Source organism: Vigna umbellata, chromosome 1 (assembly GCF_029865625.1).
Source record: "Vigna umbellata cultivar VRB3 chromosome 1, Vumbellata_1.0, whole genome shotgun sequence".
Taxonomy (NCBI): domain Eukaryota; kingdom Viridiplantae; phylum Streptophyta; class Magnoliopsida; order Fabales; family Fabaceae; genus Vigna; species Vigna umbellata.
The window spans coordinates 67,049,057-67,064,207 of record NC_142165.1 but is presented as its reverse complement, the minus strand read 5'-3'; the positions used below and the strand labels follow the sequence as shown (position 1 = coordinate 67,064,207).

At 41.5% G+C, this 15,151-nt stretch overlaps 1 protein-coding gene across 1 annotated transcript; it reads left to right on the top strand.

Annotated features, from left to right (window-relative positions):
- Positions 1-1,579: 1,579 nt before the first annotated feature.
- On the top strand, positions 1,580-4,719 carry LOC124825788 (GDSL esterase/lipase At5g45960-like). Its single transcript, XM_047298493.2, has 5 exons — positions 1,580-1,973; positions 2,095-2,225; positions 2,919-3,149; positions 3,942-4,218; positions 4,339-4,719. The coding sequence occupies exons 1-5, from the start codon at positions 1,715-1,717 to the stop codon at positions 4,530-4,532; spliced, it is 1,092 nt and encodes a 363-aa protein (XP_047154449.1). The 5' UTR covers positions 1,580-1,714; the 3' UTR covers positions 4,533-4,719.
- The last annotated feature ends 10,432 nt before the right edge of the window (positions 4,720-15,151 follow it).

Here is a 15,151-nt window from a genome sequence, read left to right as displayed (position 1 = left end):
ATATTCCAAATTATAAACATTTGGTCATCTATGTACAATTTTGTATTACTTTCTCTTAAGAAATCTATACAAATATCACTCATATTTTATTCTAAGAAATCGAGTGTAAGGAGTCATAAGCACTCTGCTCTTGTAATGCCTTCGTGACCCTATCCTCACGTAAGTCTTCATTGGAGGTGGATTGGTGGACATGCCTCTCGGGGAAAAGAAATCCAGTGTTCATGGACGGTTCTTCACATAAAACACTTTGTCCACCATCTCCGCAATCAGTGATCGGTGCTCCTCTATCAAATGCTCGTTCAAAGTAGAAATATACTTTGTTAAAAAGGAGTGACTAACCCTCAACTGCATCAACAACAAACAAAATAACCAAAACATAAAAGCCCTAAAACAAAAACAACAAAAAATTTAAGAGGGAAAACCCAAAATCCAAACCGAAAACGCAATGTACAAAATGAAGGAAGAATGCTTTTACCTTGCTCGTCGAAGGACCATGGTTACCGGAACTTGCCATTTTGCACAATACACTCAACAAAGAGGACGACATTGACCAAAACAAAGAGATGTAACAAAAACGTAGAAGGAGAACGACAAGGAAGAGCGACAACCACAAGGAAGAGGGAGACCGAAAACCAAAAGGGAAAGCTAGAATGAAGATGATGAACGAGAAGGAAGAAAAAGAACGGTGATTTCTAATGAAATAGGGCAAGGGGTATATTTGGAATCCCAAATTTTCTGAAACTCTCATCAATTTCAATGTCACAATTTCAGAAATTAAAGAAAAAAAATTGGACCAATGCACTACTGACACCTGTGTTGTTAAAAATATGTTAAAATTTTGTTGTTAGAAAATCAGGATCCTAATTTTTAGTAGGTGGATTAAAATGACACCCCTAGGTATGGTTGAGAGGTACTCAATCATGTATAATAGACAAGAATCCAAACTAAGAGGAATCCAAACTAAGAGGAATCCAAACCAAGAGAGATTTTCGAATAGGGAAGGAAACACCCTGTGTAACATTCTTGTTAATCATAGTTTTTGTAGTTTGGAAGAATTAATATGATTTCTTTAAAAACATAAACAAAAGAGTGTTCTTATTTTTCGCTTTGCTTAGATTCTTTATGCTTGGTGGGTTTTGTCCTAGTCCGCATGACTCCTTTATACTTTTTCTTTTATTATTAATACAATCTTTATGTCCTTCAGCACATCAAATCCTATCTATAAAAAAATAATTAAGAAAAATAAAAAATAAGAAATAGTTAGCTTTAAGCTTCATTCAAAGTTATTTTATTGTAAATTAAAAAGAAAATATATGTAACAATAAACAATTAATACCATCACTCCAGTAACATACATCCTATCTCAAATAAAAGGAAACACTCACTTGTCAAGAAATTAAAGGTTGTTGAAGAAGGTGAGAAACCCTTGGAAATGTTGGGTGAACTTTCCTCAACCATAGCTTACCAAAACCTATTTTAGGAATGGAAAAATTATGAAATATCCGTTAAATTAAAGGGTTGTTTTGGTCACAAAAAATCCACATGGTATTTCACTCGACATCCACACAGGTCCATATGGCCGTATCTCATAGTTATTATAATACAATACATTCGAAAACTCCATTTTGCTGTTAGAGCAGGAGGAAGCTCATAACCACGTTAGCTGTTCTTCGTTCTGGTCCCTCCCTCGTTTCTCATCAACATACCCAGCAACATGCAAGCCTCTTTCTCACACTCCTTTCTCTCTAAGATTTTCCTGCTTTTGATCTTGTCATGTTTTGTGGCCACCATTGAAGCTTCTAAGAAGCAGGTCTCAGCCATGTATGTGTTTGGAGACTCCACAGTAGACCCTGGAAACAACAACTTCATAGACTCCGCTTTCAGAAGCAATTTTCCACCATATGGTAGAGATTTTGTTAACCAAGTTCCCACAGGAAGGTTCACCAATGGGAAGCTTGGCACTGATTTTATTGGTATACCAACTTCTCTTTTCACTTTCTTTGCATGTTGAGTATTTAACTGTTATGTAACTTGTTCATAATTAAGATGTGCATTTACCAAAAGTGATCTCTCTTTGCTTCATGCATGTTGCAGCTTCATATTTAGGCCTAAAAGACTTGTTACCACCATATTTGGATCCGAATCTCAGCGACAAAGAAATCGTAACGGGTGTCAGCTTTGCCTCTGCTGGTTCTGGCTTTGATCCACTAACTCCAACTTTGGGTGTAAAACTCCTGTTTCTCTTTACCTTCATTTTTTTTTATTTCATTTGTTATGATGTTGTCGTAGAGATTTTATACAGGAGTAAGTTTTTTAATATAATATTATAGTTATATAAAAGTTTATTTTAATAAGATTTATTATTTATTTCATCTATATTATTGGATTAGATAATTTTAAACACATAATTAATACTTGTTTATAATTTTTCTTTGTTTTCTCTTTTACAAGGAGTTCATCTATATTTTTAGTTTTTATTCGTTCTGAGAAATTTAGTTTAAGGTTTTCCGAAAATGATAAATTTAGTCTATCAATGTGAATAAATTATTTTTCCGGTTTAAGTTAAATATTTAGCGGTAATGTCTTATAGTCATGAAATTAAAAATAAACTAAATTCACATGTTATTTTAAAATTATAAAATTAAAATCATCAGTTAAAAAAGAAAAAATTACTGAAAGCATATAAAAAAAACATTTCCTATGAAATTCTAAAGCAGTTGTTTTATACATGGGCTTTTACTATGTATCTTATAATAATTGTTTACTATTTTCTGCTAATAACATCATGTACCATGTCACATTAATAGAACATACATGTTTTCACAGTTTCTGTAATTGAATACACTTTTTGTTTTCAATGGAAACCGATATATATGGATTGTACTCTCAACTAACATTGTGTTGTTTTGTCTTGGCAGAATGTGATTTCAATACCAAAGCAATTGGAACATTTTAAAGAATACAAAAAGAGGTTAGAGGGTATGCTTGGTGAGCGAAAAACCGAACATCATATGAACAGTGCTTTCTTTTTCATCAGCGCGGGTACAAATGACTACGTTATTAATTATTTTTCTATGCCGATACGAAGAAACTATACTCCATTAACCTATGGACAGTTCTTGCTTCAGCATGTTAAAGATTTCATACAGGTTTGAATCTGATACATACACACTTTTGTTTCATTCAATATTTATATATAAAAAGTTCAATTTTGAATAAAAAGTTGTGAAAAATAAAATGCGCAGCTGCTTGCATTAAATTTGCTACAGTCGATAATTAGTTGGGAGACTACATCTACTATTTAGCGAATGCCCCAACTAGACCACTTTATGGAAAACAATAATAAAAAAAAAATCTTGAACAACTTCATCCAGCATTTAATGAAAGTTGCTAAAAAAACCTATTCTTTTATAATCGGTGTTTGTCTATTTTACCATTTTTCATTATTTTATGTAAATCCTCAGGTAACTTCCTTTTCTATATTTCAAATAAATTTCAACACTTACCCCATAATTTCATTATGGCACTCAATATTCAACAAGATGGGATTCTTTTTTTTATAAAATAAAAAATAAAAGGTCGGTAATTAGTATTTAGTAGTTATAATGTTGATAAGGCAGATCAGAAAAGCAAGAAAGCGTCAAGCATGCTAATCCAACAAAAAAATTGAAATCATCACAAATTTCACAGCCCAGATTGATAGAGAGAAAGTTATATAGTTACTACTTTCATTTAATTAAAACAAGTGCTCACTAACTTAAACTAAGTAGATTGTTTTTGGTTTTAGGAAAATCTCATTTTCCAATGAATGATTATATTACCCTATACTATCAATGTGGATTCACTTTTAATATGTTTTAATGTGAAACCAACACATAACAACATCATGAAATTTATGTTTAGAATAAATAAGTAATTAACACAAGTTGGTGTGATTATAGAATTTATGGAAAGAAGGTGCAAGAAAAATAGCTTTGGTTGGACTACCTCCAATGGGGTGCTTACCGATCGTGATCACATTGAATTCCCATAATGTGATTTTCGAGCGTGGCTGTGTAGACAAGTATTCAGCTGTTGCGAGACATTACAATATGATGCTTCAACATGAATTGTTCTTAATGCAACTAAACTTCTCCAATGTTCCTCTGGGTGCCAAAATCTCCTACATCGACATATATGAACCCTTGAACAATATGATCCAATCGCATGAAAATTTTGGTTAGATAAATCTAAACCCTTGATTTGGTCATCATTTCACCGTACTATTACCTAAATAGATAAGCTTATATAAGTAATTAATTAAGTTTCTTGTATGTGTGTTATGTGTTTTGTTGGTAGGTTTTGATGAAGTTGATCATGGTTGCTGTGGAAGCGGTTACATCGAAACAACCTTTATGTGTAATGGGTTTTCATTCGTCTGCTCTGATCCATCAAAGTTTGTCTTCTGGGATTCAATACACCCTACGGAAAAGGCATACTTTCGCCTATTTATGGTAGCTCGTCCCAACATCGATGCCCTAATTAACGCCTAGAATCGATTCCTCTCGTTTATATATTATATACACTTGTTAATTCTATTTGCTTAGTGTTGGAAATTTAGAATAAAAAGGCTTGTTTGTACCAAACTAAAAGGGGTTTATGGAAAATAGAAAAATAACAAGTTTTTTCTTATTTTGTATAAAAACACCCTTGTTTTTCTTGCATCTTCCTAGTTTTAGTACTATATATACTCTTATAATTTTGATTCCCTCGTAAATTCTTAAGTTAACTTTACTTATTATGATTATCGATTAGTTAACTTAAAAAATTGTCATCAAGATTGTTTCGGTTATGGAGCCGAGTTACCAAACTCCTTCACAATTTGCCTTCGTGTTGTTCTGTCTCGTTCTAAGCTCCGCTGCCTTGCTCTTCCGTCCGGGAGGGAACCTGTCAAAGATCCTCCGATGCCAAAGTCAGTGTATGAACCGTCGACAATTCAATAAAACAGTAATAAATGTGCAGTAAATGCAACCTACCTACCACTCACCTTTGACCTGTATTTATAGTTTTCGTCATGGGCTTAGGATTAGTGAAAAATTAATCACGGCCCAATTTCAGCCCAATAGCTCTAATTGTTACTTACCTTGATCATGGTCTTAATGACCCAGATAAGCTTACGACCGGTCTTGGTAGCACTGTCTGGTTAGGTTGATCTTACGTGGTCTTCCTTGGACCGTCCGGTCCGTATGGTACACAAGCCCCCTAAGCCCTAGTGCACGCAGTGGACGTTGGGTTGAAAGCTGACTATGTTGGTTGTAGGTATGCGAGTTCCTTTTACGGATCGTTCGTCTTTGGCCGAGGATTTGTGCTGGTGAGTGCGCCATGTGACTACCAGTTTCAAGCTGTGGAAATCCTGCCACCCTCCCATTTTCGAAAATGGGTTTAGGCGGGAAAACACGTGTCATGCATGTGATGGTGGGAGTTGAGGCATCTTCGCATCCGGACCATTGATCGTGGGAGTTTTTTTTACGGTGAAGATGCATTGACGGTTACAAAAATTTTCCTATAAATAGGAGGGTGGGAACATTGTCATTTTCACTCTTTCTTCTTTTTCTTCCGTCTTCAGAGTATCACTACAAAAAAAAAAAGGGCATTACCGAAGGCCAAAAGCCCTCGGAAACAGCCCGAAACCGTCGGTAAAAGGTAATTACAGACGGCTTATCGACGGCCAAAGAGCCCTCGGTAAATCCCTTGTCGCTAACATTTACCGAGGGCTTCCGCCCTTCGGTAATTACCGAGGGCCAAAAGCCTTCAGTAATAGTCTTTAATATGCAACATATAATAGTCTTTAATATGCACCACAAACCACAAAAAGGTACAAAAAATATCAAGTACCACTACAACTGAAATTGAGCATTAAAAAAATATTGTGTCCACTAAAATAGTCACAATCTCAACATTTATACATATCCAACAACAACCTTTAATTTATATTAGCTTTTTTTTACTGCCTAATAAAACTTGTGAAGTGATTAAAACTTATTTTAGTATAATAGTAATTAATTCAAAGATACTATAGCAAAAAAGGGAAAACAATTTGTCTAAAGTTTCCATGAAAAAGGATGTAGGGATAGTGTTTAGAATGAAATAAACGTACTTAATAACTAGTTCACAAGCTTATAGTAGTGATTTCAGTGTCAACTGTAAAAACATTTGTTCTAATGAAGGAAAAGTAAATATGTAATTATAAATGATATTAATTCACTTAATATATTCTTTATATTGTATAAATATAAAGCTAAACCCAAAAGTCATGAAATCATTTAGCTGGACTTTATCTACAAGGCCACTGCATCAACCAACAAAGTCATCCCTCCATAACTTTTCAATCAACTAAAACACCATTGCTTACTTAACTAACAGAACAAAATTCTTTTCATGTTGAAGAATGAAGAATGAAGTGTGAATTTTATAATGAGGAACCACCTTGCTCACGGTCATGGAAAGAATAATGCAAGCAAAATTCTTTTGTTTTCATTTTGGTTTCTAAGAGAAACAAGAGGAGTAGCTCACGGCCATGTGGGAAAAGAAGTGCACCTTGCATTGGTTTTGTTTATTTTGTCATTTTATAAAGGAGACAACAATGGGCCACCACTCACTTTTATTCCCAAGGCTTTAATTTGTTATTTAGTGATGACTTGGAAGCATATCACGAGGAACTCCAAAATAGCAAAGTCTGAATTTTGTTGAAATGGTCCCCTCATAGCTTTTGATACGTATCAATTCATTGAAAAGCTACAATTGCTAGTTTTTGCTTTTATCAAATTTGCAAGAGATACATGCTGGAAGAAAAACTCTCGGCCAACTCAATTTGATAAGTATCTACCACATGGTTTGAAATAATGGAGGGGGCCACACTTGTTGAAGCTTATGGCCGTGAGAGAAGCTACAAAATGAAGTGGCTGAAATCTATTAAATTAGTATTGTTAAGGAGGTGGAGGTCACGGTTCTTATCAGCAAGTCCAGAGAAAAGAAAAGAAGCAAAAGCACACGGCCTCCCTTCTTCTTATTTTGTCATTAAAAGAAAATTATACAAGCTAAAGACAAAGCCACCACCTCACGGTTTATAGCTCCTGGAAGAGCTTGGAGGAGCAGTCCAGCAGAGTTTTGGAAGTGCATTTGGAGCAGCTGCACACATACACTCCACGGCCTAGGGCCCATGAAGAAGCATTTTGGAAAAGCATTCAGAAAGATGGAATAAAGGTGGGAACCACCAAATTCTCTTGGCTGGAACGTGAATCTTGAAGCCATCAAAATGAAAAGCTGCACATAATTTAATTAAAGTGGCATCCAGCTCATACTCCACGGCTTGCATTCAACACTTGCAACTCATTTCAATTAACAAGTGAAGATATTTAGCTACAACAAGAGCTCACGAGGCACACCACGTTGAAGGGAGTGGAGCTGCACGGTGTGAGGAAAAGACATGGGAAAAGCACTCACGATGCAGCAAAAGAAGCCACAACAACATGAAGAAGAAGCACACAGCAGCTTGAGTCAGACGCCAAAAGAGTAGGCCGTGAGGTGAAAGGACAGCAGTAGGAGCTGAAGTGGTACAACAGAGAAAGCATCCATCCAGCAAACACAGCTACAAACGGACAAGCAATTTGGAGAGGGCCCCACCTTAAAGAAGAAAAGTATGGTGATCTTCATGGAACCAATGGTTCTTGAAAAGAAGAGTTAGAAACTGCAGTTAAAAGTTATGCCTCTGTCGTTACAAAACTTGATGTTGCAAAGCAAGAACTAAGTAAAATTCGGCAGAGGTATGATTTATCCTTATAAGCAAGAGTTTCTGCTTTCAAGCAAGCAGCAGAAGCAGAAGATTTTGAATATCTAGAAGATGCATGGAGGCCCTAAATGAAGGAATTAGATGAGATGGGAAATCAGTTTCTGTACTGTTTAAGTTCAGAGAAAGGGAAACAAAGGTTGGAACATCAAAGGCATGGAAATGAATGTTAGAAATGGAATTGCGGTGACGAAATGAAACAGATTTATGGATGGAAACAAGATAAATTGGATGCAACCAAGCCCCTACTCCATTGATCTCAAGCGTAAGCTATAGGAAGCTAAAGTAAAACCCGCAGTAGATAAAAGAATGAACCAAAGATAAAGACTGATCTTGTTCAAACATGGCCAAGGCATATAGCATATTCAGTTAGTCTCATTAGTCAATTCATGCTCAATGCAACAGAACCTCACCTTAAATCTGCAGCATACAGAGTTAGTACTAACCAACACCTATAATAGTTAGTTTCTCACATTAGTGGTGTCTAAAGAAGGAAGCAGTTGAATTTAATCACAATTTCCAGTTAAGCATCCAACAATCTATTTATTCAAATATCCTCAACGACCAAGATCCAACAAATGTTGGCACCTCCAGAAACTCTAAGACCACACAAAAAGAACACAATTTCTACCACACACAATGACAGAGACAAAACAACATGAAAATGAAAAAAAGAAAGAAAGCAAGCATCATTCAAGTACAATTTCTTCTCAACAAAAAATCAATTTTGAAAAAAAACTTACCTCGAAAGAAAAATGGACGAAGATGCCAGCCTCTGCAGACCCCGACCACGAACTTAACAAGCCCACATCACCCCAACGCTGCCGTCAAGCCAACCTCGATGACCCACCACCACTACCGCAAAACGCCAACTACCACGACCCACCACCCTACCGGAAAGACCATGCCACCAACGACCTAAGATCCGCGAAAGAACGCCTTACGGTGACCAAAAACGGACTAGGGCTTTGGTATCGTTGGAGGAATTTCTCAAATTTGGGCACAGGAGAGGAGGAATTACTGACAATTTGGGCAGAGGAGAGGAAGCTTACGACTTTCGTATCGTTGGAGGAGCATAAGGGAAGGGTTGGAGGGAAGGGTTTTGGGCGACGAAGAATAGGGTTGGAGGGAAGGGTTTTGGACGAAGCACAGGGGAAGGCCGGTGGGAAAATGAATTGCAGAGAGGGAACAACTTAAAATTCTTAGAAGACATTACCGAAGGCCTCTAAGTCGTCCGTAATTGACTTCACCAATGCATTACCGAGGGCTCCTAGGCCGTGGGTAAAAGGCCGTCGGAAAAACGAGCATTTCCTGTAGTGTATTCTTTTTCCCTTGGGTAATAAATGGCAGTCGTCCATGTTGAGTCTTCTTTGGAGTCGTCGGGCAGAAGCGGCGGGGGATCGATGGGCGGTGATTGTGAGCGTGGTTCTTATCCGAGCTCGGTGTCGTCCTCCTTTCTGGAAGAGTCTGACCGATCGCCGGGGTTAAGCTTTCCTGTAAATAATGAGGATCGATCGCCAAAGCCTAACTCCCCCATGTGTGCGGATAAGAGGATTATCTTCGGGATACCCATCCATCTTCTCAAGGGTGGTATCCCTGTAGATGACGTGCCAGCAAATCCGTTTGGCAATGTGACCGTTATCCCGGGGTTTGACTGGGCACCGCACGATGCTAGTTTGTTCGCATCGGAGTATGGCACTAAGAAAGCGCTGACGTGGAGAATCAGTTGGCTCTATATTGTCAGAGACGTAGAGGATTCCCGACTAATACGGGCGGGAGTGAGCAGGAGGAACGAGCGGGTTTATCATGGGAAGGGGTCAAGGTCGGACGATTTCTTCTTCTTGTACGCTAATTTTTTCAATCAACTCTGCGTTCGGGTACCTTTTACCGTGTTTCAAATGGCCGTTCTCAGGGAATTGAACATTGCCCCTGCACAACTACATCCAAATGCTTGGGCGGTGTCCAGGCGTTTATGGCGATGTGCTCGGCCATAGGGATAACCCCGACGATCCCGATTTTCTTTCATTATTTCGACATTCGCTCACTCCCTAAAGGTGGTCGGGTTTCTTTGACATCTGTCAAAGATAGGACCCTCTTTCGTCCGTATACTGACTCGTACAAGAATTTCAAGAATCAATTCTTCAAAATCATTATTGACGAGGTCGGCCGTCATGAGTTTCATGACGCGGAAGGAAATCCCTTGTTCCCCTTTTATTGGACAAGGAACCCCAAGAAAATAAAGGCATATCCAATTGGTGTACTGAACCCGGTTGACTTGGAAGTCGTTCGAACCATCAACACTCTCTCCCGCCGTCTTTCTGCCCGCGGCTTAGTCAAATGCCTTCGTCATGACGATTGTGAACGAAAGGCGTTCGGTATGGTATTTTATTTTCGGTTTGTCTTTTTTAATAAGTCGATGTTAACTTAGCTTAATTTTTGTGTGTTTGTCAGATATCATGTCTGCTCCTCCTCCCCACAAATCCAACTTCATGGCTTCGAGGAAAGGAGTCGCTGCTAGCTCCTCGAGCGTCTCGGAACAGGTTTCCCCGACCGCCCTCCGTCCACCCACCATCAAACGTGCCTCCTCTTCCAACCGAATACCAGTTGTTCCTCCGGTTGGCTCCAAGGCTTCCCTAGCTGTTACTGTTGTGGTTCCTTCGGGCGTCGCTGTTGCTGCGGGAAACGAACCCCCCCAGAACCCTTCGGTTGTATTCCTAGACCCATCATCTAAAGCGGCCACCACCTCCGTCCAACCCCTCGTCAAGAAGAGGAAGGGGCACAAAGAGGGGGAAAGACCTACCTCCAAGAAGGGGCATAAAGAGAAAGAGGGATCCTCCTCCCGGTCTGCTTCTAAGAAGGGACGCAAAGGGAAAAAAAGGTTATCCTCCCAGTCGCTTCCGGATGGGGTTTTCAGCCCTGCGTTCAACATAAGTGAACGAACAAACTTTCACATAAGTTCTACACATCGGACGTTGATCGAGCCCCCGTCGAAGCCGGAGCTGACCAATGCGATGCTGGAGATGTTTACCCGGGCGGCTTCTCTAGCTTGGTATCTTCGGGAATATGCTGATCAGAGAGGTGTTGAGCATGTTCAGGCCAAGCTTCTTGCCGAGAAGAAGATTTCTGATGATCTTCAGGCGGCCATGGAGGAGGTGCTTTTGGCTCAGGATGAGTCGGATAAGAAAAATGATGAGCTTTAAGTCGAGCTCGATGAGGCCAAGGAGAAACTAATTGAGACAATCGATCGTCTTCGTGATGCTCGGGCGAACTATGATCGGCTAGTGGGTGAGTGTGGACAGCTAAAGGTGGTAATTGCCCGTCAAAAGAAAATGGAAAGCGGACTTCTCCATAAGAACCGAGCACTGGTGGACGATTAGGCGAAAGCCAAAGAGAAGATATCCGAGCTGGAGGCGGGTATCGTGTTCGAGCACGAGGAGAGTTTTAACAAAGCTCTCCGCCAAGCGTCCGTCCTCATGGGAGTGAAGGAATCGTTTGCCTTGGGTTTCGACATAGAGAAAGATGTGTTCGATGGGGTCTTGGTCCCACTTGAGTCCCCGGCCGCCGAGGAGACGCAACCGGAGTTGGAGAATCCTCCGAACGTTGAGGCCACGGAGAAAGAGGTTGAGCTTGAAGCTGATGAGGCCGAAGAGGTTAACGACGCTGCGGGCAATGGTGACGGTCGTTTGGCCGACTAGGGTTCTTAGTTTTATGTTAGGGGTTTTGTTTTTTGTTTTATTTTTTGATGTAATCATACGTGTGGCCCGACGGCCAACATCATAACGTGTTTTAGTTGTTGGCTTTACCGACCCACTACTGACTTTTTGTATACCCCCATATGCGTCAATATGATTTCTTTTTTCCGATTCTCCTAAGTTATCATTATTTTTCGGCTGATTGTTTGATTTTATCATCTTTCTATTTTCGTTAATAGCTTTCAATGATAATCCGTACTTCGGATCTGGTGGATTGTTCTTTTAGGAGGAACTTTCCATTCACCATCCGGCCAAGTTGACCGTGGTTCCGTTTGGAACTCGTTGTTCATCAACTTGGTCTTTCGCACGATCCGAGCGGCAGTGGTTCTATGGGAAGAACTCACCGTTCACTGTCCGGCCAGGTTGACAGTGGTTCCGTTTGGAACTCGTTGTTCATCAACCCAGATTTCTTTTTTGATTAAGCGCTTTATTGGACTATGTCCTTATCGTAGAGATTTTTCGCAAAAGTGAGACACCCTGTCATTGTATTAATCATCTCAAGAAAATGTACAATAAAAAATAACTATTAACTGAAATAAAATTTGAGGTGAGTGGCATTCCAAGTGTTTGGAATGGGATGTCCGTCTGGGTACGAGAGCCTATAAGCTCTGTTTCCCAAGGCCTCTGAAATTCGAAAAGGTTCTTCCCATTTGGCTGCTAGCTTGCCGTGAGTTGCCATCCGCCAAGCTTCTCTAGTCTTTCTCCATACTAAATCGCCCTCCTAGAAGTTCCTAGGCCAGACTTTTGAGTTATAATTTCTTTCTACCATTCGCCTACACGCTTTTGCCCTTAAAACCGCTCGGTCTCTTCGTTCTTCCAAGGAGTCAAGTTCCACCCTTAACTCCTCATCGTTTAACTGAAGGTCCTCCTTCTGGCGTCGTAGAGAGGGTTCTCTCAACTCGATCGACAACATGGCATCAATGCCATATGTCAAGTTAAAAGGCGTCTCTCCGGTTATACCGTGCGGGGTACACCGATAAGCCCATAACACTTCCAGGAGCTCTTCAACTCACGCTCCCTTCCTTCCACCCAATTGCTTTTTCAACTCGGCCGCGATGGTCTTGTTCACGGCTTCCCCCTGACCGTTCGTCTGAGGATGCTCCACCGAACTGGTAACGTGCTTGATCCCCATACCCTTGTAAAATTCTGCCAACTTTTTATCAACGAACTATCGTCCGTTGTCCGTAACGATTGTTCGTGGAAGACCGAATCGACACACCAATTTCCATCAGAATTTCTATACCTGCGACGCCGTGATGGTCGCCAAGGGTTCAGCCTCCACCCATTTGGTGAAGTAGTCGATTGCTACCAGGAGGAACTTCTTCTACGCCCGGCCCACGGGGAACGGGCCAACTATGTCCATCCCCCATTGAGCGAACGGTCAGGGCGACGTCATGGTGTGCAAGGTGTGCGGTGGTGCATGTGTGTTGTTGGCGTGGGCTTGGCAGTTGACGCACTTCTGAGCGAAGGACCCAGTGTCCTCCTCCATGGTCGGCCCATATCCCTTGCTAGCTCTAGGTCGTCCACTAGGGCCTCATACTCTGCCTGGTTATTGGAGGCTTTGAACTTGAAGATTAACAAATGTTCCAGCAAGAAGTATACTTGCCCCGCTCACAGACCGTCCGAACGTGTCATCGACATACAAGTTCCACTCATCATTGACCGTTAGGGGCAACTCTACTGCAAAATCGGTCAAGTGTTGGCCCTTAATCGATCCTCTCGGCTCATAACATAGACCGAACTCAAACAACTCAATCGCCCATCCCACCATTTGTCCCGCCAAGTCGGGCTTCCTCAAGATTTTGGAAATAGGGAAGTTCGTCCTGACGACGACCTGGTAACTATGGAAATACGGTCGGAGTCCTCTAAAAGCGTTCAACAAGGCTAAGACCGCCTTCTCCACCTGTAGGTAACGTGTTTTTGCCTCCTGGAGGGTCCGGCTTATGACGTACACGAGCCTAGACTCGGGTCGCTCTTGGAGCAAAACGGCGTTGATCGCCGATTCTAAAACACCTAGATAGATCTGTAAATCTTCTCTTGGCGTCGAGCGGTTCATCACCAGGGGATTCATCAAGATTGTCTTCACATCCTCGAATGCTTTCTCGCATTCATCATCCCACATGTTGCTGGATCCTTTCCTCATCTTTCTTAACACTGGTCGAACCCGTTCGACCAACTTAGGATTGAATCTTGACAGCGTTGTGAGTCGGCCGACCAATCTCTTGACCTCCTTAAGGGTGACCAGGCTTGGCATTTCCAACACGACCACACATTTGTCGGGGTTAGCTTCGATTCCTAAGGCGGTTAGCATAAACCCGAGAATCTTCCCAGCAGCCACCCCGAATGTACACTTTGTTGGGTTTAACCGCATCCCAAATTTCCGGACTTGTTTGAAGACCTCCTCCAAGTCCTTCAGGTGTTGCCTGCCATCGGGGAACGAACGACCATGTCATCAACGTATACGTCCATACATCGATCGATCTGCCTGGCGAAGATCTTATCCATCAGACGTTGGTACATTGCTCCAGCGTTCTTCAAGCCGAAGGGCATAATTATTTGGTTTGCCCTGTCTGTGATGAATGTTGTCTTCTCCCAGTCGGGTTCGTACATGATTATCTGGTTATACCCAGAGTATGCATCCAAGAAGCTTAACATCTTATCACCCGAGGCCCCGTCTACCAACGCGTCAATGCTCGACAAAGGATGAGAGTCCTTAGGACATGCCTTATTCAGGTCGATGTAGTCGGTGCACATGCGCCATTTTCCATTGGCCTTCTTTACCATGACCACATTGGCAAGCCAAGTGGTATATGTCACCTCCTTGACAAATCCAACCCCCTCGAACTTTCTCACCTCCTCCTCAACAGCTTTCCTCTTCTCTTCTCCCATTAGCCGCTTCTTCCGTGCTACTGGACGCGCCTCCTTAAACAACGCCAATTTGTGTGACATGACCAAGGGGTGGATCCTAGGAATATCGACAGTCGTCCAGGCGAATAGGTCCCGATTTCTCCACAGAACGGACTGGATCTCCTTCTCCGATCCTTGCTTTAGTCCACGGGCCATAGTGGTAGTCTGGGAGACGTCTTTTCCTACCAGGACCGATTATGTGTCCCCTAGTTCCTCCAACCGGTCTTTGGTGTTCGTTCACGGGTTGAGGTCCGCCATGGCCACTTCAGACCCGCTCGCCCTTCTCTTGACTGTGCAGGTATAAAGTTTCAGACCCGCTGCATAACATTCTCTGGTTGTCTTCTAATCCGCCCGGACCATGCAGACAGATGGATATTTCATTGTGAGGTCGGCGGTTGACACAATTGCCCCGAAAGTATTCAGACATGGCCGGCCCAAGAATACGTTATAGGAAGTGTTGGCTTCCACCAACAAGTATCTAACCCTCTTCTCCTCACTATCCCGACCGGTCCCTAGCCATGTGCGCAAATCCACATATCCTCTTGTGTCCACCCTCTCGCCCGCGAAACCCACAATCTACTCGTTGTACGGGACAATGCGGTCATCAGATATATTCATCTGTTGGAAGGTTTTCCAGTAGAGGATGTTCACCGAACTTCCCTAGTCC